At 53.4% G+C, this 27,575-nt stretch overlaps 8 protein-coding genes across 8 annotated transcripts; 3 read left to right on the plus strand and 5 right to left on the minus strand.

Annotated features, from left to right (window-relative positions):
• Window positions 1-331: 331 nt before the first annotated feature.
• QC764_509240 (uncharacterized protein) lies at window positions 332-1,972 on the minus strand. The gene is made up of 3 exons (XM_062948178.1): window positions 1,421-1,972; window positions 1,277-1,350; window positions 332-1,188 (listed from the first exon to the last, which is right to left on the minus strand). Exons 1-3 carry the CDS (start codon window positions 1,599-1,601, stop codon window positions 1,030-1,032), a joined length of 414 nt encoding a protein of 137 aa, XP_062799587.1. The 5' UTR covers window positions 1,602-1,972; the 3' UTR covers window positions 332-1,029.
• A 418-nt stretch (window positions 1,973-2,390) lies between these two features.
• Window positions 2,391-4,458, plus strand: RPT3 (26S proteasome regulatory subunit 6B). The gene is given in 4 exon segments (XM_062948179.1): window positions 2,391-3,088; window positions 3,112-3,246; window positions 3,302-4,357; window positions 4,364-4,458. Coding segments are annotated over 3 exon segments (1,302 nt in total). The 5' UTR covers window positions 2,391-2,891; the 3' UTR covers window positions 4,272-4,357; window positions 4,364-4,458.
• A 1,362-nt stretch (window positions 4,459-5,820) lies between these two features.
• QC764_509260 (uncharacterized protein) lies at window positions 5,821-8,422 on the minus strand (the record flags this gene model as incomplete). The annotated part of the gene is made up of 2 exons (XM_062948180.1): window positions 7,778-8,422; window positions 5,821-7,254 (listed from the first exon to the last, which is right to left on the minus strand). Exons 1-2 carry the CDS (start codon window positions 7,787-7,789, stop codon window positions 5,821-5,823), a joined length of 1,446 nt encoding a protein of 481 aa, XP_062799589.1. The 5' UTR covers window positions 7,790-8,422.
• A 3,237-nt stretch (window positions 8,423-11,659) lies between these two features.
• QC764_0085170 (uncharacterized protein) lies at window positions 11,660-12,208 on the minus strand (the record flags this gene model as incomplete). The annotated part of the gene is made up of 2 exons (XM_062940848.1): window positions 11,660-11,857; window positions 11,996-12,208. 2 exons carry the CDS (start codon window positions 12,206-12,208, stop codon window positions 11,660-11,662), a joined length of 411 nt encoding a protein of 136 aa, XP_062799590.1.
• Window positions 12,209-12,236: 28 nt separating this feature from the next.
• QC764_0085180 (uncharacterized protein) lies at window positions 12,237-13,715 on the minus strand (the record flags this gene model as incomplete). Its single annotated transcript, XM_062940849.1, has 2 exons — window positions 12,237-13,096; window positions 13,157-13,715. The coding sequence occupies 2 exons, from the start codon at window positions 13,713-13,715 to the stop codon at window positions 12,237-12,239; spliced, it is 1,419 nt and encodes a 472-aa protein (XP_062799591.1).
• A 1,430-nt stretch (window positions 13,716-15,145) lies between these two features.
• COG3 (Golgi transport complex subunit 3) lies at window positions 15,146-17,518 on the minus strand (the record flags this gene model as incomplete). The annotated part of the gene is made up of 3 exons (XM_062948181.1): window positions 17,290-17,518; window positions 15,629-17,218; window positions 15,146-15,559 (listed from the first exon to the last, which is right to left on the minus strand). The coding sequence occupies exons 1-3, from the start codon at window positions 17,395-17,397 to the stop codon at window positions 15,146-15,148; spliced, it is 2,112 nt and encodes a 703-aa protein (XP_062799592.1). The 5' UTR covers window positions 17,398-17,518.
• A 380-nt stretch (window positions 17,519-17,898) lies between these two features.
• Window positions 17,899-19,686, plus strand: QC764_509300 (uncharacterized protein; the record flags this gene model as incomplete). Its single annotated transcript, XM_062948182.1, has 1 exon — window positions 17,899-19,686. The coding sequence occupies one exon, from the start codon at window positions 17,899-17,901 to the stop codon at window positions 19,684-19,686; it is 1,788 nt and encodes a 595-aa protein (XP_062799593.1).
• Window positions 19,687-20,275: 589 nt separating this feature from the next.
• BGL4_1 (beta-glucosidase) lies at window positions 20,276-23,060 on the plus strand (the record flags this gene model as incomplete). The annotated part of the gene is made up of 4 exons (XM_062948183.1): window positions 20,276-20,576; window positions 20,631-21,122; window positions 21,173-22,737; window positions 22,794-23,060. The coding sequence occupies 4 exons, from the start codon at window positions 20,276-20,278 to the stop codon at window positions 23,022-23,024; spliced, it is 2,589 nt and encodes an 862-aa protein (XP_062799594.1). The 3' UTR covers window positions 23,025-23,060.
• Between the last annotated feature and the right edge of the window lie 4,515 nt (window positions 23,061-27,575).

Genomic DNA, 27,575 nt, shown 5'->3' on the forward strand with positions numbered 1-27,575 from the left:
GCACAAGTCCAATCTGCCTGCGAAGAAAGCAGAAGTGGGGTTCACCACTTTGGTGGGGCGGAAGAAGCGGGGGGGCTTACAGCCTGCTCTCGGTGTTCCGCTACTGAAACCCCCATAGTCTCTAGGTTATCAGCTGCAGGTTAAGCTGATCTATCAACACACCCCCGCTTACATCCGGTTCAGACAGGGCGAGCGAGTGGTTGATATCTCAACTTCTATTGGCAGCAGACAAGACCGGGACCGGAAGTTCAAACAGGGACAAATCAACCGGGGACACTCTCGCTGACGCCAGACAGGGCTGCCAGACAGCAAACTGTTCGACAGTAGTAAATAAATAATATGTCTCCGTAACGAGAGCCTGGAATTCCAAAAGCAAACTATGTCAAAGGTCTGAACATGAATGATTACCAAACACCGCCTACCACCTGTGCCCAAAATCCCAATTACGCCTGTCAAAGCCACTCCCACGCGTGCGACAAAAGCCGAGAGAGGAGATTCTCCCCTCAAGGCAGGAAAAAAAAAGAAGAAAAAGATAAGAGAATAGTACCACCCGGTGTCACGCCCATCCCACCGTCTGAAAAGGTGACTGACATATGCCCCGTCCCCGGCCAGCCACACCCGCCCCAAGTGTTGTTGTTTCCTTGTAAACAATAATGATATTTCCCCGAACCCCCAACTAACGATGAACAAACAAGAACTCCTGGCACCAACCTAGCCGTGGGCCAAAAGAGCTACCCAATGGTAGACCGAAAGGAAAAGAAAGAAAAGAGCCGGAAAATCAATGACGACCTCCTGTCCACTTATGTGATGGTTTTCCTCGTCGAGTAGACGGCTGCTGGAGGTTGGACGAGGTAAGAAGTCGAAGTGAATACTGATGCTGAACAATTGTCGAGAGTTTCTGAAAGAAAAAAGCTTGTCTAATAGTGGTTGATGAGTTGAGTTGTCGTGGAATACGGTTCGTGAAAATCGTTGTAGTATAATCATGCTGTTCTTGCCAAACATGGCTGCCTGTGTGTGCGCCTTGGACGTTTATTGAGGCAGCATCTTCTTGATCTCCTCGTCACTGATGTGGATCTCGACGATGGGATCACGGCGCTGGTCGAGCGGGGTGTATTCAAAATCGCTCATGGATGGCAGGAAGATTTCGGGATTCCAGACGAAGCCTTGTCCCCTCTCGAGGTAGGTCACCTGGTGGCACCGTGTGAGTGGCGGGGGTCAAGCACAGCATTGTAGCACTTCTGCCACTGCTGGCAGCCAGGACAAGGAAACAACTTACCAGTCTCATGGGTCCTTCGTGATCCTCGCCGCCAATCCGGATGGTCGTGCACTCCTGCTTGGTGAAAGCAGAGCCTGCGTGTTCATCATTAGCATCCCGTTTGGGATTGGGGGGGAAGCAAAGAGTAATGAGGTCAGGACTTACTCAAAAGGCTGGGTCGTCTGGCGTGCACCTTTTGCTTCTGAGGAGCCCTAGGTGAGGCCTTGGGAGAGTGGCCTGGCGTGCTCGGGGAGCTAGAGTACGACGACGGCGACGAGCCATCCTGGCGGTTCGCCTGGCGATGGCGCTGGTCGGGAATGGCGATCGAGGTAGGCATGTTGTCCATGGCGGGCTAGGACTAGGAGACTTTAGGCTTTGGTAGGGTAACAGAACAAGACCGCCAGGTCTGTCGGGGCGAATTGAAGGTGCGGGGGAGGTAGTGTGGATTATTGGGTTGGGTTACGACTATGCTGCTACTGCCGAAGGAACGCGCAGAGCTGCAGGGACGGAGATACCATGTATTTATTCGCAGAGTATACTCCGTAAATGTTGGAAGCAGAGGAGCAGAGGAGCAGAGGGAGCAGAGGGAGCAAAGGGAGCAAAGGGAGCAGAGAAGCAGAGAAGCAGAGAAGCAGAGAAGCACAAGCACGTCAGACGGTGAAAATGGCGGGGCGGGGGACCGGGAGTGAGGAAGATGTAATGTGAAAGAAAGGCGAAGAGAAGGGTTTTAGAAGAGGCAGCAGGCGGGTAAGACCTGAGGAGGAGTGAGTAACCCCTCAGGGTGTCGGGTCGTCTCCCGAATGGTATGCGTACTGTGTACCTGGGATGTGACTAACATGGGAACCTTTGTCTCCAACACAACGAACCCCTCCAACCATCCAGGATCCACGCCATCAACTGACTCAGGCCATTGCAGGGCAAAGGCAAGATAACGGCGACCGGCATCTCTGCCTCCCACCCAATAGCTGGCCATCCTCAGCGATGAACGCTACGTGGGAGGGCTGAACAGGCCTTGGCTCGTGAAGTCGGTAGTGAGGTAGCATGCCACTCTTTAGTGTGGGGTAGGATGTAGCCAACGTCCTTCTCCGCACCGCTTGCCTAATGCTGCAAGGCAATCTCATGATTGCGCCCAAGGGGCGACTAGAGATTATTCTCAGTTTTGTGCTACAGAAACTTGCCATGGAAGACAGTTCCCTCAGTGTCATCAGTTCTAGGTCGAGCGGTGACGAGGAAGCACGGCAGCAGCTCGTTGCAACAAGCAGCAACCTTGAAAAGTTGGACCTTGAATTGCAGAAGCACAGGCCACACCAGTGCCCACCTTGTCCTCGACCTCTTTCGGCCTAGCCCCCCCGCCTCATCAATCAGACAAGGCTGCCGAACCAATCCCACCGCTCAGAATCCTCAGGCTCCAGGCGGGTGACGAGCCACTTGGAAGCTAATCGCCAAGATATACCTGACTGCTGCTGCCACGCGCCACGAGGCGAAAGCAACAACGACAGAACACCATCGAAACCACTTTCCATACGAAAACATTTGCAATTTGCTTGCATTTTGCATTCCGGCATCACCAGAACCTACCGCACTATTCAAATTCATCGCATCAGCCTCGGGAGAGAAAGGGATATCTAGGGCAAAAATGGGTGACGTCCTGGTCGAAAGCGCTGCCAACAGCGTCCAGCCTCACAAGAAGAGCATCCCCTCCACCATCCCTAGCATCGAGAACTTCGAGGGCGTAACGACAGAGGGCAACGATGAGTACGAGAACCTCAAGCGGCTGCAACGGCAGCTGGAGTACATTCAGCTGCAGGAGGAGTACATCAAGGACGAGCAAAGGTAGCCGCTCGCACTTTCTGCAGTCGACGTGGGACAGGAGCTAAACCTTTTGGTGTTAGGAGTCTGAAGCGTGAGTTGGTGCGGGCACAGGAGGAGATCAAGCGCATCCAGAGCGTCCCCCTGGTCATCGGCCAGTTCATGGAGGCCATTGACCAAAAGTAAGCACGCTTCATCCTCGACCCTCGACCAACCCAGCTAACAAACCATTACCAGCACTGGCATCGTTCAGTCCTCCACCGGCAGCAACTACGTCGTCCGCATCCTGTCCACCCTCGACCGCGAGAAGCTCAAGCCCTCCTCCTCGGTCGCCCTCCATCGCCACTCCAATGCCCTCGTCGACATCCTCCCCCCCGAAGCCGACTCCTCCATCGCCATGCTCGGCGCCGACGAAAAGCCCGACGTGACCTACGCCGACGTTGGTGGTCTCGACATGCAAAAGCAGGAAATCCGCGAGGCCGTCGAGCTCCCTCTCACCCATTTCGACCTCTACAAGCAAATCGGCATCGACCCTCCCCGCGGTGTTCTCCTCTACGGCCCCCCCGGTACCGGCAAGACGATGCTTGTCAAGGCCGTCGCCAACTCGACCACGGCCAATTTCATCCGCGTGGTCGGGTCCGAGTTCGTCCAGAAATATCTCGGTGAAGGCCCCCGCATGGTCCGCGACGTCTTCCGCATGGCTCGCGAGAACGCCCCGGCCATCATCTTCATCGACGAAATCGACGCCATCGCCACGAAGCGTTTCGATGCTCAGACCGGTGCCGATCGGGAAGTCCAGCGTATCCTGCTCGAACTCCTCAACCAAATGGATGGTTTCGACCAGACGGCCAACGTCAAGGTCATCATGGCCACCAACCGAGCCGACACGCTTGATCCTGCCCTTCTCCGTCCCGGCCGGCTCGATCGCAAGATTGAGTTCCCCAACCTTCGTGATCGCCGTGAGAGGAGACTGATCTTTACGACGATTGCGGGCAAGATGAGCTTGGCGCCAGAGGTTGACTTGGATAGTTTGATTACGAGGAACGATCCGCTGAGCGGCGCCGTGATTGCGGCGATTATGCAGGAGGCGGGGCTGAGGGCGGTGAGAAAGAATAGGTACAACATTATTCAGAGCGATTTGGAGGATGCGTATAGCAGCCAGGTGAAGGGGACGACGGATGAGAACAAGTTTGATTTTTACAAATAAGCGGGGACATGAAGGGGGAGGGGGGAGCGGAAACCAAAGGTTCAGGCTTACAACAGCGAAGATTGATGGCCAGGTGTGTTTTTGGGGTGGAGGGGGGATGGGTGGCTGCTTTGTTAGAGGAGTCGAGATGCGTAATGTACAATATAAGTATGGCATGGAATAGATGGCGTGTCTTGTCTTTTGCTGAGCTTTGGTTGGTGATGGTGTGAAATGGTGCAGTCTCCTTTAGGCTTCGGTGTCAGAGCCTGCTGATATTCTCCTCGTTACAACATTCCACAATACGAAGCCCCGAACGCGTGTGTGTCAGGGACAGGTGTCTACATTCATATCACTTTCAGGGGGGGCTGGCAGAGTGTGTTGACAAAAGTTTCTTTGATATCGTTGAATACGAACAACCCATTAATACTATGTAATACACACTAACCTCACTCTTCTCTCTCGATGAAAAAAATTTGCACTTTCTCAACCAACGCTCGAGATAGCTAGGAGGAAAATCATGTAAACGCTTCTTGAACCCACAGAAGATGCCAACAGCAACAGCAGCAGCAGCAGCAGTAGTAACTCACACACACACAGAAACACAGCAAAAAAAACAACCAAAAAAAACCGGGTATATCCTCCGACAATCCACCAACCAACCAACCAATCAATCAATCAATCAATCAATCAATCAATCAATCAATCAATCAATCAATCAATCAATCAATCAATCAATCAATCAATCAATCAATCAATCAATCAATCAATCAATCAATCAATCAATCAAATCCACCGGTACTCCCCCATCCTTCATCCCCGTGTGTCAGTAGTTAGTAGAAGAACCATCCTCTCTTTTCCCCCCTTTCATGGGCAGAACAGCGAACAAGGCGCGAGAAGAAAAAAAGCCGTCTCTCCTGCTCCCCACCGCTTAGACTTTGAGAAAAAAGAAAAAGAAAAAAAGCCCGTCTAATGTATATCCGCCCCCAGTTCCCTCAGTTTGTTCCCCCAGAATTCTATTTGCAGCAAGCAAGCAGGCAAGTTCCTGCGCTTTTTATGTATCCCTTTCCATCCCTCCCTTTCCACCCTCTTTTCTTCTACAAGAAACAAAAAAAAAAAATAAGAAAAAGTGTATCACCCTTTTCCTCATTACTTCATTACCCATTACCCTCCACCCTACCCCCCTCTTTTTCTTTCTCGTTCTCCCGAAAATCCACATCTGGCTTTTCGTATAATCGCCAAAATAGTCGGAGAACCCCCAATGAATGGTGTGATGGTACAAATATCCGCCCCCCCCCCTCCCCCTCCTCCCCCTGTCTCATATCTTACAACCCCTACCCCTCCCCTTCCTCCCCCAACAACCGCCCTAAACATCCCCTTCACCCTCTCCATCCTCTCCCTCTGCCTAACCTTCAACCACCCCTCCACCGTGACCAACTTCTCCTCAACAACAACAACAGGAACCTCCTAAGTCCCCATCGCAACCCCCAGTTCCAACAGCAGCTTCACAAACTTAGTATGCAGCTCCAGAAAAAAGTCCGGCATCCCCACCAGCTCCGCCAACCCCTCTGCTTCAACGCCACCCCTCCCCCGCCCCCGCAAACCCACTGCCCATACGTCTCGACAAACCCCCCATGCCCCCCGTTAGAAAACTACTCCTCTCATTATTATTACCCTGTTGCTGCTGCTGCTGCTGCTGTGGTGGTGGTTCGCCCATAGCAAAACTCCCATACCCCGGGCCAGGCATTATCGGACTCGAGGCGTTGCTACCGCCCGTCGATTCGGCAAGGGCGCGCTCGGCTTCCGCTTCGGCGAGGGCTTGGATCCAGGTTGCCATGTCCCTAAAGGCTGAGGCGACATACCCAAAAGTTTTCATGGCGAGGCGTTCGCGGTGGGTCGACAAGGCTAAAAAGGCGTACACCCGCTTATGGCCGCGGGCGTGCACATCTGGGATGCGGAAAATGTAGGCCGTGGTGTAACCCGCTGCCGGGTCGCCAAAGAAGATGGGGCCGCCTGATACGGCGTTGCCTACGCTGTGGGTGGTCACAAAGGCGGGTGTGATGGGTGAGGCGCAAGGGGTGGACATGGCTGACGGGTTGGTAGGTGAGGTTTGTGGCGCTCTAGGTAGAGTTTCTAGCGACAATGTCCGCAGACAAGAAGCCCGGACGATGGAAAAGGATGAGGGGGCCAGGGGTTCGTGGGTGGAGATGTACTCTAGGTAGTGAGTGTGTGAGTTCATGTTAGCCACCGAGCTGCTTTCGCTCGAGCGGGAGGCGACCGACGCTGCGGTGGGCGTGCGGCGGTGGGTTGGTCGAAGTGTTGGGTTGGAGGACTCATCCTCGGATGCGGTAGAAGAAGAAGACTGTGATGTTGGTGGTGAGGTGGTGTTGTACACTCTTGCGCAAGGCGCCTTGGAGCGCAAAGTAGGACCGCGTTCGGGTCGGGAGTCCGCCCCGACGCCGCCGCTTCCGGGTTGAAGTTTTGGTAGAGTCAAGGCGCAGTTGTCACACGGCCCGGCTCGGCGGGTCACATAATCATCATATGTCTTGCGGAAGGACGAGTCTTGCCATGGTTTGGACTGCTGCTGCTGCTGCTGATGCTGTTGCTGTTTTGAGTTGGGTGGTGCTCCTTCTGGTGGTAGTTGTGGGCTCTGTGGTGGTGTTTCCACCGCCGAACCGCCGAGACCGCCAGATAAAGATGATGCTGCTACCTGCGCGGCACGTCGTAGGGCGGCCCTGTGGGTTTGAGCCTCTTGTTCGGCTGCAGGAAGTGACGAGCTCCGCCGGGCGTCTGCAAAGTTCATTCGTCGAAGCGCCTCCGTGACAGCGGTGGTGGCTTGCGTTGACTCTCCTCCCGGCATCGGAACGCTGGAGCGCGGCCGGTCGGGGCCTGACCCGGGACGGTCATGCAGCTCATCGTCATAGCATACGTTGCAGGGGACCGGCAGCCCCTCGGTGACCATCAGGGGCGTGGGCCCGTGAAGATCACAGTAGTGGGCCAGACACAGCTGTAGGTGAGGAATTAGCATCGTGTCGTGATGAGGGCAGGCATGGCATGTGAAAAGGGCAGAGATGGAGGAGAAAGAAGGAAGAGCATGGTGGCATCGGGGGAGAAAGAAAGGGAGGCGCATTTGTCAAAGAGACTCGGTTTCGCTGCTGATTGAGCCGAACGCGTTGGGATGGGACGCTTATGGGCTCGGTCTAATCCCTTTGAAATGAAACACCAGCACGTGGAGGAGTGGCCCAATGCCGATATTTGCTGCGCGGTGGCTCCAAAGCTGCCGGACTGCTGGGACTCTGGTCGTCAAGGCTGAGAGGCGTGGGGGTGCACAGCAGGAGACAGTCGAGAGAAGTCGTCCAAAGTGAGGCGGTGAACAGTTGTTGGGTTGCATTTGGAAGATGCGACAAGGGCAAACGGCAAGCACAGCATCAGGCATCGAATGACCATGCAGCCAGCCATGCATCGAGGTATTGGGGGGGGGGAGGAAGATTATGATTATGGGTGATTCTTGCGAGCGACGAGCAACTTACTATCGACGTCATGACTGGGTGCTGAGAGTGGTAGGTAGCTTATCGCAAAACTCTCAAAAATATCATGCTGCTGCTGTTTGGCGCCAACGAGATAGATGAAGGTGGTTTGCGACGCGGGGCGCGCGGGTGGGAGGTGGGTTGTGGCGACAAGGCTGGCAGGTGGTTCGACTGAGGAAGTGTATGTTGTTGTTTTCGTTTTCTGTTTGCTGTTCGTGGCGGGGGTGCTGGACTCTGTAACGATCGTCTTTCTCTCCGAATCAGAGGCTGGTTGGTTGAGGTGGTGAAATGATTGAATATCTCGGGGGGTCGGGGCAAGAGGTGATCAACCTCGGAGTGAAATATCGCGAGCCATGGCAGCTGTGGGATTTGCGGGGAGGGGGAGGGGGGGAGTGCGGCGCCAACGATTCGTGATGATGATGATGATGATGCTGATGCTGATCAAGACCCCTGTAAGGTACTTTGGGAGGGTTGAGGTACTTGGGGGAAAGCGACCTAGCGTATCGATAAGGTAAGGTAAGGTAAGGTGGTAAGGCAGCGATGAGAAAAGCGTTGGCTATGTGGCAGCAACAGCGCCGGTGGTTTTCTGGGAGTAGTAGAGCCGATTGATCGCCAGTGGTCGAGATCTTGGGGAAAAAAAGAACAAAAATGAGGTGATGCAGGGCTGATGGATCCCTCTTATTCAATCCTTCTGGAAGCGCGGCGGTTGTGCCATAGTGGAGTTGCTCTCAACTGCTACGCCGAATTGGGGGGGACCCCCGGTTCTTCCGACCGGCACCAGGAACCGTGGTCCTTGGAAATTTCACAGCCGGGAGATGTTCGAGGCCTTGTCCACCATCTTGGCAGGTCCTTCCTACAAGAACAACACGAGAATGAAATTATATGTGATACCTACCACGTCTTGTCTCTCTGTCTCTCTCTCTCCCTCTCTCTCTCTCTCTTTCTCTCTCTCTATCTCTCTCTATCTCTCTCTATCTCTCTCTAGCTCTTCTCCTCTCCTTCTAAGAAAAACAAAATGTCACCATCGGCCAATTGACCGGCCGCATTAGCTTGATGTCGACAGTGACAGTGACAAAACGATCCTGCCCGCACCCCGCGCTCTCCAACCTTGTCACTCACTCATCCAGTGCATATGCAACTGCTTCCCAAAATATCCTCCCCTCTCACAAAACCATCGGATGTCTTTTCTGTCTCTCCAGGCGAGAGCCCCAGCTAGGCTAGTGAGACGTTCATCTCCGTGTCTTAGTCACTAATACACCGGTCTGTGACCTGATTGCCGGGTTTCCACGTGGGAGAAATCCATCTGGACCGCTGCCACCCCCCCCCTCCCGGCTCCACGGGTTGATCAGGCTGATCTTGGTCTGCAAATCGGCAGCGTCTTATTTGTAACCTCTACGGGACACCATTCATCCGGGCCTCTGTTTTGGGTTGAACAGCATCGACAAAGTCCCTCGTGATTTTTGTCACCAGGTTAGTTCTCTGCCGGTTGAATTGCATCTCTCACCTACATATGTCGCACAGTGGCACCGTTACAAGCGACCGTTGACACTTGCACTCTTGCCGCCGTCGCCGCCTCTTGGCCCTGAGAAAATCCCCACACTCACACCTCCCTCTTTAAGAACAAGTCTCAAGCCCCTTACCCATGTCTAGCACGCGGCTCTCCTTTTCTTTCGTTTCTAATTCGGACATTCCGAATTGATGCCCAAGAAGAACTCCGCCCGAAACAACGGGAAACAGTTTCTTGACACGAACCGAAGGGGGGGGGAAGAGTCCACGAAACAGTCGAAACAATTTCAACCCTCGCCAAACATCCTGCTCATGCAGATGAGAACATGGGGGGAGAGGGGCAGGGTAACGATTCCATCACCTCGATTTCGTCACCTTGATTTCATCATCCCGCTCACACAACGCGGCTCGCTCGCACTCGCTTATTTGTCTACTTCAGAACATACCTGTTCTCTCTTGCGGTTACCATTTTTGATATCTCTCAATCCCGTTTAGGACACACACACACACACACACAAACCATGCTTAGGAAAATCTTGGTGGTGTGTGTGAGTGGAGGACACGGTCACCACCACCACCAAAACACCCAACGTATCAAGAACCAAAAAAAACCAAAAAAAAAACAGGAGAGATATTTAAGCATCTTTTTAGCCTCTGCGCTTCTCCGGTCCGAAACCCACTTCTTCCCGTTGTCTGGGAATTGACCTACCTTCCTTCCATCACACCGTAGTAAAAAAGCAACCTACCACCTGCGACGCTCTAACGACGTCAACAAGGGTGAGTTATAGGTATTAGGTGCCGTAGCTAAAAAGGGGGGGGGGGTGGTAATGCTAAGGTACAAAAAACGTTGGATTATGATGCCGGGTGTTACTCTACTTTTTTGCTAGATAGTTATATCCCGTCGTCGTCAACAGCACTCTGTCAACCAATGTCGTTGAAGCCTCGCCTCAAAAGAAAAAGACTACAAACACCACCACCACCACCTCCTCCTCCTCCTCCTTCTCCTCCTTCTCCTCCTCCTCCTCCTCGTGTTACTGAGAAGTCTCGCAAGCATCCCCAGAATCAACTCTAGCAGCCCCTCCCAAATTCTACCGAGGGTAAACCTCCCCGAGGTTCTCGGGATATCTAACCTCGGGGACGACATCAGTTTGTTTTTGTTCCCGCCGCCCCCCACCCCTCCACCGGCAAAGTTTTCTTTCCTGTCGGGATTCAACGTCGTTTTTTTACCCCGGATTATACAAAAATTCCTGGGAAGGACCCAAAACCCGGATATTCTGGCATTTTTCCCCCCCCCCATCTGCAACAGTGTGATGACAACAGGTATGGAGCCCAACCTTGGATCCAGTCAATGCCAGTTTTATCCGGCCGACACCTTGGATTGATGGTACCCGGCTGGGCAAACTTGACGGTTGTAATCTGTTATCTTGCCTTTCCAGAAGGAAAAAAAACCGAAGAAAAAGAAATAATGCTTTACTGGATCGGTGGCTGTTGCTTGTTTTTCTCATCGTCATCAGCTCGTCATGACCATGTGAGCTGAAGTGAAATCAGTTCGTGATCTTTTATGTGCAATAGCGGCTACAAGACATCTTTTACTCCCCTGATGAGGTAGCTTGGACTTGAGTGATATACCCCAACCAGGGTTATACGTAGTGTGCGTGGAAAAACTCATGGAGAATTCCGAATTATTTGCCAGAATGTAGGATGGTAAAATACAAAAACAACCCGGCCCTTTTCGAGGGCCAGGATTTGATCGTAGCTATCAAGGAGACATCTCTACGCTGAAGGGGACGTCTCTCTTCGTTTCACTCTACTTCCACACCTTAGGGTACACATTGATGTCAAACTGTGAATCGTACAGAAATGTCAATGCAATAGCACCTCTCTCCTTTCCTTTCCTATCCTATCCCCCATTTCCTCATCCTATGCAACCACATTCCCCATCCTATGCAACTACATCCCCTAAAACCATGCCAAAATACCTGGGTATCTAAAAGGAAACAAAAACAAGAGAAAAAAAAAGAGAAAACCCGCCCCCATGTTGAATCATACAAAACTCGTCAATCCTATCTTACCCCCTCCAATAATTATAGTAAAAACTCAAAACAAAAAGAAAAAAAATCCATCTAACATGTATGCCTCCCCAAAGATATATATGCCCACCCATGCGATGAAAGAAAACAGAAGAAAAAAACGCTCAGACAAAGAAACAACAACCAAAAAAAAACACCGCCCCTATTATCCCCCCCTTAAAATGCAATTGCTCCTCCTTCCCACACACATCTACTGGAAAGTCTCAAGCAAAAGGATCCCTCCCCTCACTCTTCTCAAACTCAACCTCCACCCTCTTCTTCGCCGGCTCCCCCTCCCTATGATCATCTTTCACCTCCTCCACCTCCACCTCCTCTTCTCGTCCCTGTCCCTCCCCCCTCTCAACCCAACAACAACCTCTCCACCACCACCACCACCACCACCACCACCACCACCACCATACCTCTCCACCCACAACTTCCTCAGCACCCCATAAATAAACTGATACTGCCCCTCCGCCTGCACCATCATCTTCCTTTGCTCCCTCAACTGATTCACCGTGTCGAAAATCAAATCCTCCCCAGCACCATCCCCCAGTCTCACTACTCCCCCCCCTCGCTCCCCTCACCCTCCCCATCCCCATCCCTATCCCACTCCCCCTTCCCTCTTCCCCCCTCTTTCACTGACCGACCCGCGCCTCGAGTTGTTCGCAGTAGCAACCATCTCATCCCACCGCTCCAACACCCCAGCCTCCAACTCCCTCATCAAATGCTCCAGCGCGATAAACGTCCCCGACCTCCCCACCCCAGCAGAGCAGTGCACAATCCTCGGATTATGCGGCCCCGCATTCTTCTCCCTCGACAAGCCCATCAGCGTAAAAAAAGAGTCCAAGTCCTCCATCGCCGGGACGCCAAAATCCGGCCACTTTTTATAGAGAAAGTGCCAGAGAATCTTTTCCTCCACTGGCCCCCCCACCACTCGACACACTCGATTCAGTAGGTGAGGGGACATAATCCTCCTCCAAAACAGGAACCTCGAGCGTGCCAGACGACGAGGTGGCAGCACCAGGAGACTTCATCTTGACGTCCATATCCGCATCCCTCTCCGTTTCCCTCGTCGCCGCAGAGCTCGGTTCAGGAGTTTTATCTCGTCCGTTGGTGAAAAGCCGAACCGGAGAGCGGGATTTCTTCCTGTTTTGTCCCCCGCCGCCACCGCCGCGGGAATGGATTGTAATGACCAGCTTGCGTAGCTCAATCGCGTCCCCTGCCGGGGTGGGCTCCAACCCGTCGCACCGGACCGTCGCCCTGAACCCATCCCCAAACTCATCCCTCTCGTTGATCTCAAGTGGGGGGTCTTCCTGGCTCCGTGGAAAGTAAGGAAAACACTTCTCCATGTGCCCCTCGTGCGTCTCGGTCAACATGACAATCACACCCGGCGATTCGACCTGTTCCACCACCATCCTCCAGACGTGGTCCATCGAGTTTTGCTTTGGACCCTGCATGGCGATGTACCGGTCTGGTTCTCTCGGCCGGCCGCTGATGGGGAAAGGGTGCAGGACGATGGGGGAGGCGTTGACGTAGTCGAGTTTTCCTTCTGGGACCTGGAGCTTGATCCGGTGGTTGTGCCAGGGTTGGATGTTCATGTACCTGTCCAGTTTTCGGAGATGGGGCCCTTTCACGCGAGCCCAGCGGAAGTCGGGGGAGAAGCTGGACGAGTTTTCGTTTTCGAGGCCTTGTTGGATGCGCATTCTTTCGAGCCAGACTAGTTCGCCGAATTTGAATTCGATGTCTGACACAAACACAAGTTAGTGATGTGAAAAAGTCAGGGGGAGGAAAGGGAATTACTGACCTATCTCGTTTGATTCCAGAAACGCGGGCATCTTCACCTGCTTTGGTGCTCGCAACAATGAGGATGATGATGATGATGATGATGATGATGATGGCTTCTCCTTCAGTTGTTGCTGTTGTTGTTGTTGTGGTTGTTGTTGTGGTACCTGCAGCGACTGCTGTCCACTCTCCCCATTATTCTCCCCAGCCGTCTGTAGCCCACTCGTATCCATCTTCAAACTCAAAGGTGACACCGGCCTGCCATCAACCGAACCAGCAACCGGCGCAGTCGCCAAAGGTGAATGCGGCATCGACGCGGGAGGCGAATCGCGCGCCCGCTTCTGCGACCGGTGGAAAACCCGACTAAAAGGGCTGAGCTTCCCGCCAAACGGTCTCAGCGGCGACTCGGGCGCCGGCAGAGGAAGATCGCCAGGTGGAGGGGTGATCTTTCCGGTTGGATCAGTCGTCGAGTTGTTGTTGCTGCTGCTAGGTCCAGCAAGACCGTTGGTTATTAGCGGGGGACCAGCAGGCAGCTCCTTTTTGGCCCGCCTGAACCGTGGGAGGTGGGCCATGGTTGGCATGGATGGCGATGAGCTGAGGAGGAACAGGCGCCGCTTGATGTGCTCCGTGGCGTTACGTGTTGGGATTACGGTTTCGGTTTGGCTGTGTATGTGGCACACAACACGAAGCAGTTCGGATTATTATTATGGAGATCGTTGTGGTAGGGAGGGTAGTGTTGAGGCGGTGACTGGTTGCGCAAGAGAGAAAAAAAAAAGGTTAAAACGGAGAGGGGCGATGAAACGGTTACTCAAAAGGTGAGGAGAGACCAGTGGGCGAAAGGTGCGATGGAGGGGAAAAAGTGAGGCGGAGGAGGGGACGACGAGGTAATATGTCGGGCGGTGGCGGCGACGAGGGGTAAAATAGGTCGATCTCTTTTCCACCCCCCGGTATTACTTGCAGTAGGTGAGCAGGTCACCTCTTTCGTCGGAGCTCTTCTTCTTGTCGGGTCGTCTCTTTGAAGATTAGATCAGAAAAAGGGGGGCCCCAGGACAAGGCTATTGTTTGTCTCTGACCCGGCCGGGAGCAAGCGAGTTTGTCTCTCTCTCTCTCTCTCTCTCTCTCTCTCTCTCTTTTGAGGAACATCAAACAGGAGCCTCTGGAAGGAAGGTGACGTTTTTGTTATTTGTCGCAAAGGAGACTGATGACTGGTCGGAAATGTTGCGCTTCTGCATCTTTTTATGCAACTGACTTGGACGCCCAGAGGCGGCTGCACAGCGGGTGCTTTGCAAATCCCGCTCCAGCGCTGAAATTAGCGGCAGCAGTGGAGCCCCTTTTCATGGGTTAATTTTCCTTTGGAATTCCCGCAGAAGCTCACCAGTGGGTGTTGGTGACCGGGGCCCTGGCCGGCTTTGCGGCTGGTGAAGAAGCCAATGAAACCTCACACCAAGCGTCATATCAGACGGATGATAATGGTACCCAACCTCGAGACACCCGTCAGGCACATCTGCCATGGCAATGGACAGCCCTGACTTGCTCGTCCTCTCACTGCATATGCAGCTGACGTGCTAACAGCCTCACGCGATCACCTCAGTCAACAGATCGACATTGTTCTGTTGGCCACATAATAAAACAGAGAGATTGGTCACGGACAGGTCAATGTGTGAAAAAAGGTCACCTGTGTCTCTACAAGACCTTGATCTTGTCCCTGCTCTACTTCTTCCCCCCCCTCTCCCTCTCCCTCCCCCTCCCCACCTCCTCCACCCCAGCCTCAACCTGTATCCTAACCGCCTCCCTCAACTTCTGCACCACCTCCCCCTGCCCCGAAAACGCCCTCTCCAGAATCTCATCCATCTCCCTCTCCACCTTGGCCACATTCCTCCCCCCCATATTCTTATTCCCTCCCCCACCAACCTTCAAATCAACAAACACCCCCGCCCACCTCTTCGTAAAAGCAACAATGCTCCTCCTCAGCTCATCATCCAACTGCTCATGAACATCCACCTCCCCTTCTTTACCCCCTCCTCCCTCCTTGACCCCATTCCCTCTGCCTCCTCCTCCTCCTCCTCCCAAACCCAGCAGTGAACTTCCCGGAATATACCCCCAATCGTCCCCCCAAACTGCCCACCCGTTCCCAAACCCCCCTGATTAGATTCCCCCCTACCGGCTTCAATATTCCGTCCCAAATCTGCCCAAAATGCTGCATCTCCCTGATCCTCCCCGAGACCGACTGCGTACCAATATGCACGTTTCTGATGTCGCCAATCTCGAGCGTCACAAGCTCGTTCTTGAGGATAAGCAAGTTCTTAATCATAAACAGATCTGGGTCGGTACCCTTGTGGGGAGCTGCGCGGATGCGGGCCTCGGCGCGGTGAAGGCATGAGATGGACTCCCGGAGCAGGCTGAAGATGATGGGGGAGTTGCGTTGCTATTGGACAGGTTAGATGGGAGTGTGGATGGGAAAGGGGGGCGGGAGAGAGAGAGAGGGAAAACATACGCAGCGTTCTTTGGGCATGGATTGATCAAACATGACCAACAGCTCAATAGCTCGCTTGATAGGGGGGAAAGCGTTCGAGGAGGAGTCATTGTTGGTTACTGGCCCGATCTTGAGCGAGTCTGGGGCGACGGCTGCCTTGGTGATGGATTTGGATATCTCGGCTTCGAAAAGAGCGTCGGTGAACGTCCAGAGGTGCTCAGTAAGTAGCCGCGCGGTGAGCTCCCTGCAGTGAGCCACAAACGGGGTTTCATCCTCGTCGAAGTCCAACAGGAGATACTCGTTGGTGACCCAGCCTGTTATGTTGCACACTGTTCTCAGGTCGCTATTGTGGAGAACAGACTGGAGGTTGGTGGCGACAGGGGCGACGTTTGTGCCCGTGACCAAAGACCCGGCGTGGGAGGATTTGAGGGCGGTGAAGGCAGATTTGGGGTCGGTTGAGTATTGGGTCTCGATGGCGAAGATTTTCCGGAAGAGGGAGGCTTCATTGTAGGAACGCTCGTAGCACTGCTTGACGAAGTTACGGGCCGCGGTCTCGACGGATTCCTTGGCTTCTGAGCGGAAGGCGTCGAGGTCGCTTTGAATTAGTGGTTTCAGGTCTCTTTCTCTGACGGCCCAGTAGGCGTAGAAGATGTTGTTGGCTGTGTTGGCATATATGTCCCAGTTGAGTGCTGTTTGCGGATGGCCGTTTTGATCGTAGACGTTGCGGATGACGGTCTGGATGTTTGGTATTAAGGAGTAGGACTCCAGCAATGTCTCTTCAAACCGGCCATAAGCCAGGGCGTGCCGTGCGGACTCGGACCCCGTAGCCAATATTTGTTTGGAAATTTCGGCAGAAACTCGGTTGAGGCGATTGGTGAAGCCAACTTCGAGCAAGTGCAGAGCCTTGGTGAGCAGGGCCTGATAGCGGGCAAGATAAGACTCGGCATCTCGGTACGTCGTGTTTTTCGTCATGAAGGCTATGCAAGAGTCGAGGCTTGACAAAATATCGGCAAACGCGTCGTCCTCCACAAGTCGGCCTGCTCCTGGAGCATTGAGTCGTCTGCTGACATTGTCCAGATACGCGTAGTAGTGAAGATCTGTGCCAACATCATCGGCCAGCTTCTGCAACCGTTTCTGCTCTGTGAGTAGGTCGTCGCATTGGGCCTTGAAAGAGCCGGTTTGTTCGTCAACTGCCCGGAACGACTGGCTCAGGGATTCGAGAACCTTGAGAGCACTATTCGCATCTTCAACGAGGGTGCCCAAGTGTCGTTCGGTCATGACCAGCTGATCGTGGTACAACAGGAATTCCTGTTGACTTGCTTCCAGTAGCTCCTTGTCCAGCTCGGCATCGTGAGCGTCCTGTTCGACCGGCAGCTTTGCCGCCAAAGACTCCGAAACGCCCAATGCTTCCCACGTTCGGCCATGTCGTATCCTCCTCCCCTTCTTCTTCTTGTGGTGTGGCCTTCCACCTATTTGGGCCTTGACAATGTCGTAGAAATCCGAGTACGACTTTGCTCTTCGTGACAAGGTAGGTTCTGGTGGGGAATTGGTGTCTTCTTGGTCTTCGAAAAGAACTGGGAGCGATCCCGCGCCATCGACATTGTCTACACCCTGTACATATGGAGCTTGTCAGTCAAGAGTATTTCTTGAGTATATAGCTCCTGAGAGCCCAGACCACTTACATTTGGAGGCTGGAGCAGTGACTTCTTTCTTTGATGGCCTGAGCTTTGCGCCTGTCGCTGCTGTTGTTGGTAGTCGGGTACAAAGCTGTACCAGGAGTCTTCAAACATTTTTGTTTCTTAGCTCCCGTGGGATTCGGTCGATTTGTTGCTAACACCGGCTCCGGTGGCCGTCTCCGTATGTCTTCTCGGATGCCGCGTATATCTGGCCGCAACGCAACAGGCGGGACCCTTCACCGCGGCCGACAGCACGCCCTGGCTCCCTAAAAGTGCCCCACAATCCAGTGGTGGGATGCGGGGCGCACGGGCCGCATGTTAAGCTCTTTGATGCCAAGACATGAGCTTGGGGACCATCTTATTGAAGAAAAAGGTTCATGCCTGCTGCATCCGAAGACAGCCTCGTGAACACCCAGTGACCTCACCATATCTCGGGCCATCACGGGTATTTCAGTCGAACTCGGCTACCCAAGGCATTTTCGTGGTCAGGGTATGAAGTCGACGATAATCCGAGCTCTTCTGTTCTCTCACCTCTGACACAAAGGAATCTGGAAGCCAATCAGACCCGGCATATAAGTCAGCACTCAGAGACAGTTCAAGATAGCCTCGTCTGCCATGTATCGCACAGCTCTACGACAGACCGCCAGGACAGCAAGGCCTTCGCAATGGGTACGGCATTCGAGTACCGGGGGGGAAGCTCAGCCTCGCCGTTCCATCATCCCTCTCGTCGCTGGAGCTGTCCTTGTGGGAGCTGGCGCTGGTGGTTTCTGGGCTTACCAAAACTACTCCCAACTATCCAAGCAACAAGAACAGGTTCGAAGCCCTAAACAGGCAGAAAAGGCCGAGATTCTCCGTGAGAAACCACGGAAGAAGGCAAAGTCTAGGGAGGAGAGCAATGAACTGATCAGCCCTCAACATGTCCAAGTCAAGCACAGTCATGACCACCCCGGCGTCTATGCTTGGGGTTCCAATGTGGGCAAGGTTGCTGCTCCTGACTCCAAGGAATCCAACATCAAGACACCACGGAGGATTCCCTTCTTTGACGGCCAGATTCTCAGGGATTTGAAGCTGGAACGAGACTTTGGCGTGGCAGTCAACGAGAAGGGCGACCTAGTTCAGTGGGGTGTCGGCTACAACAGAGATGCCCCCGGCCCGGAAGTTACCCTCAGGGGCAAAGATGTCACCAAGATCGCCGTCTCCCGGGACCGTGTCATTGCCCTCTCGTCCAACGGACAAGTCTACTCCATTCCTGTTGCCAAAGCTGACCAGGCCTTTGCCGAAAACACACCAAACTCTCATTCTTCCTGGTCCATTTGGTCCGGCTCCCCCAGCCTCACCCAGCACTACAGGACCCTCAAGCCTGCCAACTTGGGTTGGAACGAACAAGTGGTTGATGTCAAGTCCGGCCTTGAACACTGTCTGATGCTCACCTCCAGGGGTCGCGTCTTCTCGGCCGCCTCTAGCACAGAGGACTTTCCTTCCCGAGGTCAGCTCGGTGTTCCTGGGCTGACGTGGCAAAACCGCCCAGCTGGTCCATATGACCAGCCTCACGAGGTCGGCGGACTGCGCGGTTTCAAGGTCAGGGAGATCGCCACGGGTGACTACCACTCCCTTGCCCTTGACAACGAAGGGAGGGTCTTTTCCTTTGGTGATAACACCGTTGGCCAGCTTGGCTTCAAGACCGATCTCACAGCTACCCATATTGACACCCCCTCTCTGTTGCCCGTCAACCAGCTCTACGCCGGCACCAACCTCAAGCCCAAGGTTACCTCCATCGCCGCTGGCGGTCTCAGCAGCTTCTTCACCGTTGACGCCACCAAGGTTCAATCAGAGTCTGGGTCGGAAGTCATGCCCGCCTCTGAGCTCGGCAGAGTCGTGGCCGAGACGTGGGCTTGTGGTTCCGGTATCCACGGCGAACTCGGCACAGGCAAATGGCTTCACGTCTCTGTTGCTCCCTCCAAGGTCAAGGCTCTTTCCGATCTCTATGAATACGACGAGGCAACCAATACTGTTCATCCTATTCGTCTCAACAAGATCGCCGTAGGAAGCACACATGTCTGTGCTGTCATGGACAATGTGCATGGTTCCAAGGGGAACTCTAAAGGGGGTCCACAGTTTGGGAACGATGTCTTGTTCTGGGGAGGGAACGAGAGCTATCAGTTGGGCACGGGCAAGAGAAATAACACGAACGTGCCGATTTATATTGGGGCGTTGGATGGGGACAGTGTTGGGGCTGGGAAGATGGATGGGGAGCTGGGGAGGAATAGGCTCCAAATTGCGCCGAGGGCGAGGGTGAATCTGTTGACTGATAAGGGGGGGAAGGCTGGGAAGGGGAGGCAGGTGGATGTGGAGCAGAGGGTAGAGTGTGGGAGGTGCGTGAGCGCTGTCTACTCTGCCGTGTAAGATTGGTTTGTTGGGGAGATGGACATGTATAGATACGTGTAAGAACAAAACTGTGGCAATGGGATGGATGGTCAAGGAGTTGTATATGATGAAAGAGGGCAGGCAAAACTCCAATCGCATCTCGATTTTTTTTTTTTTTTTTTTTTTTGGCTTGGGAAAGGTTTCGATTTCATCATTTTGTCAACAGCACATGAACCTCATACATCCGAGTGCTTTATGATGCAACAACTCGCAACATTTTCGACTACCGAATGTCTACCTATGCCTTTGTACCTGCAGCTCGGGAACTAGCCGGCGGGTAATACATCGACACCACACCACCGCACCCCGTCCCGTCAAGATGAGCATATTCTAGATCCCGAGACGGGATAGAGAGGGGGATTCGCCATGGCTAATCTGCTAACCCCTCCTTCGATGATCAACGACGTCAGCTACCATGGCTGTGATTGACGGGAATATTTCATTGCCATTGCGTCGCAGCTTGCAGATATTTCACATCTAGGTCTCGTCTCCCATTCTGGACATGCTTCTCTCTCTTTGATTTGCCCTTTCTGAGGTTTTGAACATTGCGCTCTTTAAATCAGCAAAGATGCGGCTTCAAACCTCTGCAGGGTTGCTGCCATTGATATCCCTAACCACAGCCTTGACGGAGACCCCCTTTCTCGGCTTCCCCTCCCCATGGATCTCGCCCGACCCATCCGATACCGAATGGCAAGCCGCGTACGAAAAAGCTGTGGCCTTTGTTTCTCAGCTCACCCTCACTGAAAAAGTCAACTTGACAACCGGAACGGGCTGGGAAGGCGACAGATGTATCGGCAAGACCGGCTCGGTCCCAAGATTGGGGTTTGAGGGGTTTTGTCTGATGGATGGGCCGTTGGGTGTGAGATATGGTATGCCCTCCTGTCTCCCTTCTCCAACACCTCCTAACTGACAGTCGATGATAGTCGACAAAGCTTCAGCCTTTCCCGCGGGCATGAACGCCGCAGCAACCTTCAGCAAACGCCTCATTCGTGCCCGGGGCGAAGCGATGGGTGAAGAGTTCCGCGGCAAGGGCGTTGATGTCCAGCTTGGTCCTGTTGCTGGAGCCCTAGGCAGAACACCGCAGGGAGGGAGAAACTGGGAGGGTTTCTCTCCTGATCCGTACCTGACTGGAGTGGCGATTGCGGAAACGATCAGGGGGATCCAGAGTAGGGGTGTGATTGCCTGTGCTAAGCATTACATTCTTAATGAGCAGGAGCATTTCCGCGGGAGTGTGGATGTGAGGATTGGCGATAAGACGATGCATGAGTTGTACTTGTGGCCGTTCGCGGATGCGGTGAGGGCTGGGGTGGGGAGTGTGATGTGTAGTTATAACAGGATCAACGGGACGTATGCGTGTGAGAATGAGTGGGTGCAGAATTACTTGTTGAAGAATGAGCTGGGGTTTAGGGGGTTTGGTGAGTTTCTGGCGGTGTGTCTCCCGGGAGGATGCTGATGAGAAAGACAGTGATGTCCGACTGGGGAGCACAACACAGCACCCTTGGCTCGGCCCTCTCGGGGCTCGATATGGCAATGCCAGGTGACATGATGGGTCCCCCTTCCGCCTCATCACCCCCCTACGGCTCGCACTGGGGCGGCGCGCTCACCCAAGCCGTCCTCAAAGGCGAGGTTCCCCAGTGGCGCCTCGATGACATGGTCACCCGGATCATGACCTCCTTTTTCCGCGTCCACGTCGGGAGCTACACCTCCCGCCCAGAACCCAACTTCTCCGCCTGGACCCGAAACACCACTGGCCCCCAATACAAGTACTCCAACCGTCCCTGGACCACCGTCAACTCCCACGTCGATGTCCAAGCCAACCACTCGGCTCTCATCCGTGAACTAGCCGCCAAATCCACCGTCATCCTCAAGAACACCGGCATCCTTCCCCTTTCCAAATCCTCCCTGACCAGCCTAGCAGTAATAGGCAACGATGCCCACGACAACCCCCACGGACCCAACTCCTGCCCCGAGCGAGCCTGCATCAACGGGACGGTAGCAATGGGATACGGCTCTGGCACGACCGACTTCCCCTATCTGATCTCACCCGCCACGGCCCTGTTGGGCCTCTCCCAGGAGTACAACATAACCTTTTTCAACACCACCTCCAACTGGGACCTCCCCACCGCTCAATCCACCGCCTCCAACGCTTCCGTCGCCATCGTCTTTGCAACCGCCACCTCGGGGGAGAATTTTGTGTCTATCGATGGGAATGCTGGCGATAGGAACAATCTCACGTTGTGGGACAACGGTGACGCTTTGATCCGCGCCGTGGCGGCTGTCAACCCTAACACCATCGTTGTGTTGCACACCTCGGGCCCTGTCGTCATTGATCACGCGGATAAGCACCCGAATATTTCAGCTATCCTCTGGGCCGGGTTTCCCGGTCAGGAATCTGGGAACGGGCTGGCGGATGTTTTGTTTGGTGATGTCCACCCACAAGGCCGCAGCCCGTTTACCTGGGGTAAGGACTTGGAGTCGTACGGGGTTGAGTTGTTGACGGTGGCGCCTGATCCGAGGAGTCCGAGGCAGGAGTTTCCGGAGGGGGTGTTTATTGACTATAGGTGGTTTTTGAGCGAGGGGAAGGGGGAGAGGGGGAGGGTTACGTATGGGTTTGGGCACGGGGTTGGGTACACGGAGTTTGAGTATGGGAATTTGGTTGTCGAGAGGGTTGGTGGGAGGGGGGGGCACGAGGTGAATAAGGGGAGGACGATACCGGCGCCGGTGATGGGGGAGGTTGTTGATATAGGGGATGTGGATCGGTGGACTGAGCCGGAGGGGTTTGAGGGGTGGAGGATTCCGAGGTATGTTTACCCTTGGGTCAATGCGACTGTATATAACAGTGAGAATGGCACCGCGCGATCACCTGGCATTGGTGACTTCCCGCCGGAGGCTAGGGATGGGGGGGTGCAAGAGGAGCTACCGGCCGGTGGGAAGGAGGGTGGCAATGAGGGGTTGTATGAGGTTTTGTTTGAGGTGAAGGTGGATGTGAAGAATGCAGGGACGAGGGAGGGGGTGGAGGTTGTTCAGTTGGTGAGCTGCCTTGTTTGCTTCTTCTGTTGTGATCCCGTACGGCTGATGATGAATAGTACCTCTCACCCAACAACCCTCTCGCCCCGTCTCTCCTCCTCCGCGGCTTTGACGACGTCCTCCTCGCCCCCAACGCCACCAAAACCGTCACCTTCTCCCTCACCCGTCGTGACATTAGCGAGTGGAACACCGAAGCCCAGAACTGGGAGATTCTCACCAAGTATCAGCAGACCGTCTTTGTCGGGGCGAGCTCGATGGATTTGAGGTTGAACAGGACACTGCCCCTTTGAAGAGACGTGAGAATCACACACTGAGCTAGGTAGCGATATCATGAACAGTTTCAATCTATCATCTACCAAGCTGTCTTCCTTCCTCTCTTCCCTGAACACAGCCGGCGAACTCTTGGATACTTCCGCCATCGGCCGCAACATCTCGACATTTACGCCTCGTTGATCGCGTTCTCACATGAGGCACCAGAGTCTGGTATCACATGCAAAATGATCCGTTCTCGAGGCCGAATTCTCGAACATTCTGGCAGCTGGACAGATCTGAAGCCAACATTTTTCAGATCCACTTGATCGAAGCCAAATCGACATGACAGATACCACTCGCGACCTCAGCTCGTCACTTCTCTTGATGTTGTAACCTCATCTTTCCGCCCAGCTTTCACTTCCAAAGCGTTCCAACATTGACATCTTGCCTATTAGAACTTCCATCAGGGGCTTTCTCCCATGTTTCGCAGCTCAGAGACGATCCAATTCCCAGATCTGGTCCCCGATCTCAACATCCATCAAAAAGCCACACACTCCACCGGTACCAAAGCCCCCCCTCGAACTAACAACGCCTCCGGAGAAGAATGAGAGCAACTTCGCACAGCACTGGCAGTTCACAGTCAAGCCATCAGATTTGCAAGTGTGCACGAGCCATCTGGTTTGTCTATATAATCGAGTCTTTTCTCCCATTTCCTTCTCTGTTTTACATCGAACATACCACACCACCGTCGACTTTGACATCAACTTCGACATCCATCGATATCATCTTTAACATTGTCTTCAACATTGTTTTCAACATCGTCTCGACTCGGACTTCGACAACGTCGACATCGACATCAACACCACCAGCGACGACGAACGATGCGACCGACCGGACGACAACGACGACGACAACATTCCCTCTTCCCGCCCTTCCCTCTCTTCCCATGAGCACACCAACACACCCCCGGGTGGCACGATCGGATTGTGGACGGTCAACTAGGGGGGTAATAGACTCTGGGTTGTAGCTGCTGGGATAGCACGATCCGACCGTGGACGGTTACCTGGCGCGAAGCCTCCCTCGTTCTTATGGATGGGTGTATGGGTCTGGCGGATATGATTCGAGGAATAGGATGGTGGAGTCTGGCTGGTTGTTGCTGCCTTGGTGAGGGAGTTGTGGTTCTTTTTCTTTTTCTTTTTTTCTTTTTCCTTTTTCCTTTTTCCTTTTTCCTTTTCCCTTTTCCTTTTCCATGCCATATATTGCCATCTATCTTGCCGTCTATCTTGCCATTTATCGGGCGGCGAAGTCGGACTCTGTCACCTCCTCGTGGTGTCGCCTGGAAAATCGTCTCTCCGAGGAGAGCGAGGCCAACGCAGAGACGCATGCGACTTTTGTAGGTAGCTACGAGAACAATACAAGACTTTTTTTTGGTCATGACTTTCAATGCCTTTTTGTGTGTGCCTTCGAGACTCTGCCTTGTGATTAAACAACTCTTGTAGCGCTCCTCTTGCGATGCATCCAAAAGAGATGGGGCAAATACCTCGACACCCATCCCATGATGTCGATCATGGTTTTGGCGTCTGGAGAGGTTAGACTTGAGATCATTGGGGGGTTTCTGTTGCTCCTGACTTGTCTGCATCACGAGAGACCACCAGGATGGAGGTATAGCTCAACCTGTGCGAAACATTCTCTCCCTGTCTCAAGGTACCACCACCACATCGGGGCTTCAGTTTCCAGAACCCATCATACCCTGTGAACCAAAGACATCCCCGTTCCGTTGTTCAACAACAGGCCTTGTCGGAGCTCAGACTTCTCACCACGTTCCACCTCAACCCACCTGGGTACTTGACTTTCTTCCCCTCCAAGTTCGAACACTGCCCGATTCATGTACGCTGTGTGATGGGCAAGTAAAACGCAGAGTTAAATCGAAACCACTCTGCAGCTATACGGCCATTAAGGATTTCTTCAGGGGATTTGTGTGGAGGTTTACACCTAACTTGAGGTGTTTCGTGGCTTTATCCAAGTGTTTTTAGCTGTGCTTTTACTTTGCTTCTTACTGCGTAACGGTAGCATGGACCCAGGTTGTCGGGAGTGATGGCCCCGGGTGGAGGGGGGGAAGGGTGGGGGGGCTATGAAAAGGGGGAGGGTGGTGCTGTAATGATAAATGGGGAAAGGGGTGCTCTGGTACAAGAGACTGGTAGAGCGATGGAGAAAAGCATCATATTTCTGTTGTTGGGATCTCATGTCTACCCATAAGACTTGGCATTTTTCTTTGATGAGTTGCTGAGTATGGCTGCTGTTGAGTCAAGTCTTTTGATGAACGATAAGGGAGAAAGAGGCCTTGTGGTGCTGCCGGTAGACCAGAGAGAAGCCTCGGGACTAACCACCTAAGGTTATAATCTCACGCCCCAGCGAACAATTTTATCAAACCTCGGTTGCCCCGGCTGGTGTAAGTTAGCACAGCGGTCAACCGCGTTCGGTCCTGAAAAAAAAAAAATTGATATAAAGTTTCCCCTGGGGGTACACAATTTCTTCCAAAGCAGGCGCGCAGCCACAGACAGAACCCGAGGTCGAGCAATGAGTTTGTCTTTTTTGTTTTTGTCACATCTCTCCTCGTCCAACAACACCCTCTTCTCATGATGCCTTCAAACATGTTCTCCAGCCCAAACATATCAACTCTCACCAGCCACACACAGACAACCACACCCCCGCTACAAGAATAAGCCCTTCCCACACGCCTGCCCGCCCGACAGGGATACATCCCGGACTTTTCGGGCTCGCTCCACAGTCCGACAAAAGGGACCCGAGCCCCGAGCCGCACCTTTCGCGCCCCGGAAAGCCAAAGCAACCCGCAAGAAACATCCACTTCTTCGCCCAGCAGATGGATGTCAAAAAGGGTTGGCGGGCGCTAAACAAACCGGCAGACTCGGAGATGACCTCCTTCCCTCAGTCATGAGGCTCATAAGAGGTACTAACTTGAATGCCGGCTCATCATGGTGATTCATAAAAGCGAGGCGAGTTTACAAATCATTCTTAAAAAGCCACAAGACCTGGAGACCTCTCTCCCGGAGTTAACAGGAAAAATACCGATGGTGTGGAAGGACAAGGCGGCGGTCTTCGGTAGTGTTCAACAAGACAGAAGGCCTCGGCAGGGTGGTAGGGTTCCAGTCAACCATCGGGCGGGTACACCCTACAGGGCGATCGGAAGAGCCGCTCTTGCTGAGGGAAAAAAAAAAAAGAAAAAAAACCATGTCAAGGTGGTTCCCGGTTCCCGGCGACAGGGTATTACAATGTTCGCTTTATGCCGAATCACCTGTTCTTCGGCTGCTTCCTGGATTGAGCTTGACCGCCGGAATGCATAAAAGAAAGAAAAAATATTTTTTCTTTTCTCGAAGAATTACAGAATATGGTTCGACAGGCGATATCCACAGGGCCGGATCAGGCCTGCAGGTGGAAAAAGAGTCCACGTCGGGTTGGTGTGAAGCAGTCAGAGGGGATTACAAATGGGAGAATTGATATGTCCGAAGCCCGATCAGATAAAAATGAGGCTTGACGATAGCAAGGCTTCCTATAGGTCAGTTTTGTTATACGCGTAAAGTGCTAGAGGTAAGACCGCGGGTTGGAGACAATGTCGCGTGCTCTGTTCTGTAGCGAACATTTTCCCAGGTGGCTGGAAAAGAAAGAGACCCCCCTTCGAATTCGGGTCCAAGGTGGAGATGGCGTCCGAAGCTATTAAGAAGCGAGTTCTCTCAGATTCATGTCATGCAGCAAAAAGGGCATTGGCTACCTCACAATTTTGCTTCATCTCAAAGGGAGATTGAGAGAATCCCAATCTCGAAACCCAAGAGTTGGTGCGGTCTGATGTTTTTGGTGCCGGTTGCCGAAATCCGCGGGTGGAATAAATGGTTGCGACGAGCGGTTGCGCGAGAGTTTCACTGATCCACGGCCGGGCTTGCAAATCGATGAATCGAACGAGCAAACCAACAGGATCGGCGCTATAAAACCGTGACAGAGCCATCCTATCCACCAGCAGGCCAGCCCCACCGTTTGAACCTTTTCATTTGGAGGAAGAAAGAGGCGCGCAGAGGCACAGCTGATAGCGTTGGCTCGAAGAGTGGAAAGCTATCCTACTTATCAGCCTTTTGGAAGATGTTGGACGGCAGAAGACATGATGCCGAGATGCCGAGTGCAAGCGGCACAAAGCAAAAGAATGCGCAACGGTTTCTCTGGCGAAACCCCACAGGCGGGAAGCAAGCCACATGTCGCTGGTGGGCTCAAGCCTCTCCTTTGACGCACGTCCGCGGTTAGGAAGTGGTATCGCTGACCAATTGTGCCTCTTTTATCCCATGTTCCAAGACACGACAAGGTCAAATCCTGTCCGGAAGTGCAAGTGGCTTCTTTACCTTACTCTTCGAACAAGTCGTTTTCGCTCGTGGGCTTCTGGAGGTTTGTGTTCCTTCTAGAAAGTGATGACGGCATCACTTACACCACAGCAAGCATAATACTGTGTGTGCGACTAGCGTGATGTTCACCGCTGCAGGGGCACTCTTGCTGTCATTGATATGCAGCAAGCGAAAGAAACCCACTGC

This window comes from Podospora pseudoanserina, chromosome 5, assembly GCF_035222485.1.
Source record: "Podospora pseudoanserina strain CBS 124.78 chromosome 5, whole genome shotgun sequence".
NCBI classification, from domain to species: Eukaryota; Fungi; Ascomycota; class Sordariomycetes; order Sordariales; family Podosporaceae; genus Podospora; species Podospora pseudoanserina.

Coding starts and splice junctions, on each gene's coding strand:
- QC764_509240 (XM_062948178.1), bottom strand. CDS start 1,601: ATGGACAACATGCCTACCTCGATCGCCATTCCCGACCAGCGCCATCGC. Junction 1,351..1,420: donor CAGACGACCCAGCCTTTTGA/GTAAGTCCTGAC, acceptor ATGAACACGCAG/GCTCTGCTTTCACCAAGCAG. Junction 1,189..1,276: donor ACGAAGGACCCATGAGACTG/GTAAGTTGTTTC, acceptor CGGTGCCACCAG/GTGACCTACCTCGAGAGGGG.